This window comes from Tympanuchus pallidicinctus, unplaced genomic scaffold (genome assembly GCF_026119805.1).
Source record: "Tympanuchus pallidicinctus isolate F22 unplaced genomic scaffold, pur_lepc_1.0 scaffold51, whole genome shotgun sequence".
In the NCBI taxonomy this organism is placed as follows: Eukaryota; Metazoa; Chordata; class Aves; order Galliformes; family Phasianidae; genus Tympanuchus; species Tympanuchus pallidicinctus.
The window spans coordinates 591110-595029 of NW_026294771.1; the positions used below are offsets into that span (position 1 = coordinate 591110).

Here is a 3920-nt window from a genome sequence, read left to right on the forward strand (position 1 = left end):
TTTTGGGATGCGATATGGATAGAAGCACTCAGCCGAGGGCATTAAAGGGGGAGGCAGCGGGGAGGGGGGGGGGGGGGGGTCGTGTCTGCAGCTCGAGCCGTAATGTCACGCATATGCCACTCACATTTGAAATTTCATATTTGCCCCCATGATCGTACCACGTTAGCATCCATTTTCCGATGCCAGAGGGTTTGTTATTTACAACACCCTCCCACAACTCTTGCTTTTCCTTCCAAAAACGCGTTTCTACGCGCATCGTGTGCGTGCCGTTTAATGAGCACACGAGTATGTGTGGGTACGAAACCACCGGGGTGCGGGGGGGGGTGAGGGGGGGGAGGTTGGTTTCTACGTATTTTCTGCCTTTTTTTTTTTCTTTCTTTCTTATTTTTGCTATCGTACTCCGGAGCCCGAGTGGCAAAGAATAGCTTTTATCTCCATTCCCCCGTGGTGGTTATTAAAGGCGAAGTGAATACATCAGCATCTCTCATTAAAACAAAACAAAAAAAGGAAAAGAAAAGAAACCCGGACCCCCTCCCGGACCCCCCCATAACGTTTCAGCAGCAAAATCTACGTAGGGAGATATCAAGCCCAGCTCTGCCCGTTTCGTGGCTTTTCTAAACTCCTGACGTTTTGCAACATTGCATAAACATAAAACAATCCATCCTTGATATGGAATGCAAGGGCGGATGACAGCGCAGCGCAGCCCCCTCGGCTTCGATTGATTTACGCCGAGACTGACGCTTTATCAGGCACACGAAAAAAGTTTGACCAATCATTTTGCTGGGAGCTCACAACACAGCAGCCCAACTGTACTTTGTTGGCTAGGAAGTTCGAGAAGGGGGTAGAGTACAAATCTAGATCTGTCCTATATATATATATATTTTTTTTTCCCTTCATTGAACCGTGCTTTGTATGATGTCTGAGAATGTCCATTTCTGGGACTCTTAGCAATTACTATGTCGACTCTATTATAAGTCATGAAAGTGAAGACTCGCCTTCAGCTAAATTTTCATCTGGGCAATATACAAGTTCCAGGCAAGCTGGGCACAATGAACATCTAGAATTCCCCTCTTGTAGTTTTCAGCCAAAACCTCCAGTTTTCAGCGCCTCCTGGACTCCTTTGAATCCACATTCTTCTGGTACCCTTCCTGCCGTCTACCATCCATATATTCAACATCAAAGCGTCCCATCTGATAGCAGGTATCTACGGAGCTGGCTGGATCCAGTGCCCAGAGCAGAGACCCTCCCGGGGCAGGGATCTGTTAAGGCAGAGCCGCTGCTGGGCCGTCCCGGGGATGTCCATAAACAGGGAACACAGGAGTACAATTTAGAAACTTCTGCTGCAAGGGAAGGGATCGTTTCCAATCAAAGGCCCAGCTTCGAGGACAATAAAGTTTGTGAAGGAAGCGAAGACAAAGACAGAACAGATCAAAGTAAGTTATAAAAGTGAGGAAGTAAACAGTATAAAAGCTGGAGGAGGTGCAATAAAAGGGGACAATGCTGCGTAAAGTTTAAAATCAGGGCTTAAAGAAAACTCTCAGATGGCTGATGCCAACCTAAGGGGAGAGGTGGGGAGGGGAGAGGGGTGGCATTGTTTCTGCGGGGAAATACAAATAAAAATTAAAACGAGCGTCGTCTCCGACTAAAACAGAGTCCAGAGCGGACAAAAGCTGGATGGAGCCGTCCTCTTTCCTACAGAGCGCTGACTCCGGCAGCGGAGATCATTGCTGTAAGCGGGAATGAGGGCGCGCGGAGCTGCGGGCGGAGGGAACGGAGGGACGGGGGAGGAAGGGGCGGGGGGGGAAGAGCGGAGAAACGTCGGGAGAAGGGCCGGGAGAGGAGAGCGGAGGTCGGGGGAGAGAAAAGGGGAAAATCGTGGAGGAAAAGTTCACGTGGAGGGGGGGGAAGTAAAGAGCGGCGGGGGCTTTTCCGTGCCCGCTGCGCTGCGCCGCGCCGGCAGATTGCGGGCTCGGGGCTCCCCTTCACCTCGGGGTTTGTTTGTTTTGTTTTGGGTTTTGTTGTTGTTTTTTTTTTTTGCTGCCGAGTTTTGGTCGTGGATGTATTTGTTGTGCTTTGTGTGTTTTGCTTGGTTTCCTTTTTCCCTTTTTTTTTTTTCCCTTTCTCCCCCCCACCTCCCCTTTTTATTTATTACATATATTTTTTGGCACGCGTTCGCTTATTTCTGTTCCGAATTGCTCGCGTATTAACGCCTCACCTCAGGGTCTGACTATTTCAAAGCCGGAATATCACTATTTCCAAACTCCCTCCGAGTTGAGTTAAAAAGAGAGAGGGAGAGAGGAGTGCTTCCAGCTTAATTAGCTCTTTATTTGCAACGTAGCCAGATTGGAGAACAGCTAAACTTCATCGCGTGCCTTTTTAGTGACCTGGTTTCATTTTGACTCGCCCTGAAACGCAGAAAGAAAAATCGTTTTGATGCATTTAATAAGATTCTAGTTGAATTATAGTTGATTCTGCTTGTAATAGGCGTTGTTGTTATTACTAAAATGACGCAAGAGCGTTTGAGTGAGAAAGAACGGGTGTCCGGTTCGGTTGGTACCCGGGGTCCATCTGGAAGATGGAAGGGTTGTGCGGGAGGAGAGGGAGAAATTTGGCTCCAGCACCGCGGTGAATGTTTGCGCAGTGAAAGGCGAAGTTGTGCGGAGCGTTGGGTTGGAAAGGGCAGAGAAATCCCTCGCCAAGGGCACAGCGTGTGCAGGACACCCTGGCACAGCCATACCGTGAATTAACTTCGTTTCAGTTTTTCTATCCCCTCTCCATCCATCCCCCTCCTCTCCCCCCTTTTAATCCCTCACTAAAGTGTAAGAAAACGCGATGTATTCCCCCCTTCCGTCTGCACGATGGTGCGGGGTGTTATTTTTTTCCCCTATCGTTTGGCTTGCACGGTGCACACGCACTCACACACACACACACAGGCACAAAAAGAAAGTCCTGTTCTATTGTGCTGGGCAGAGATCCAGAACAAACTGCAAGCGGGAGGTGAACGGTCGGAGAGAATGAAATATCCAAGTTCTGTGCTCAATGTCCCTGAAATTCAATATAGAAAAGCCTCGTCCAAGAAAATGTTATTAAGTCCTAAGTAAGAGCAGGGACCCGAGCTAAGAGGATGCAGTGCGGTTGCTCTATGGCGTGTGGTTACGACGCACATTTTGTTTTAAATAATAGTTTAATTTGGGCTAATGTGGAGAGGCTGCCAGGGCTGGGAGACGGAGCTGTTTTGCAGAAAGCACTCCCACCCATTTCCCTGACTCTTTCAATTTTTGAAAGTATTTCACAATAATGAATCTCTGAGCCGGGTATGGCACCGGGATCTGTTAATTTATTTGCTAGGTTTGCAGGAAGCCATGTGCCAGAGCCTCCCCTCATTTCCTCACCCATTCGCGAGGGTGTATACAGTCAGTAAATAAAATACCCGCGTTTAAAATGCCTCCGATTTTAACGATCCGAGATACGACCGAAAAATAAAATAAAATAAAATAAACCCCAACCGAATAAAAATCCGTTATGATGCAGAGCCCTCCGTTGCCATTAAAGGATGGGTAGCAGGATTAACAGTATCAATTATTAACAGCTTTCTTCCTCTTTAATATTTAATCCTGCATATTAGATCGAGTCAATTACATTAAGGAAATAGCAGCGCAGATTTGGAAGAGGCAGCGCTTGCAGGGGAAGATGAAGCGGATTATTTGTAAAAATATTCGGTGTATTTGGTTTTACGTGGAGGGAACGTGGCGATGGGGCACGCGCGTGTGTGTGTGTATATATTTATAACGGTCCGTTTAATTGGTGTAAAGGTTTATGGCTTCGGCCATCGTTTCGGAGGACGAAAGGGAAATAAAATAGAAATACGCGGTCTGTTCTTTGCCTTTGCCTTTCCCGCCTCTCCTCTCCCCAGCACTCCT

The 3920-nt window shown here is 47.7% G+C and overlaps 1 protein-coding gene across 1 annotated transcript; it reads left to right on the top strand.

Moving 5' to 3' along the window:
- Positions 1–374: 374 nt before the first annotated feature.
- On the top strand, positions 375–1756 carry HOXB9 (homeobox B9). Its single transcript, XM_052705007.1, has 2 exons — positions 375–1433; positions 1652–1756. The coding sequence occupies exons 1-2, from the start codon at positions 926–928 to the stop codon at positions 1741–1743; spliced, it is 600 nt and encodes a 199-aa protein (XP_052560967.1). The 5' UTR covers positions 375–925; the 3' UTR covers positions 1744–1756.
- The last annotated feature ends 2164 nt before the right edge of the window (positions 1757–3920 follow it).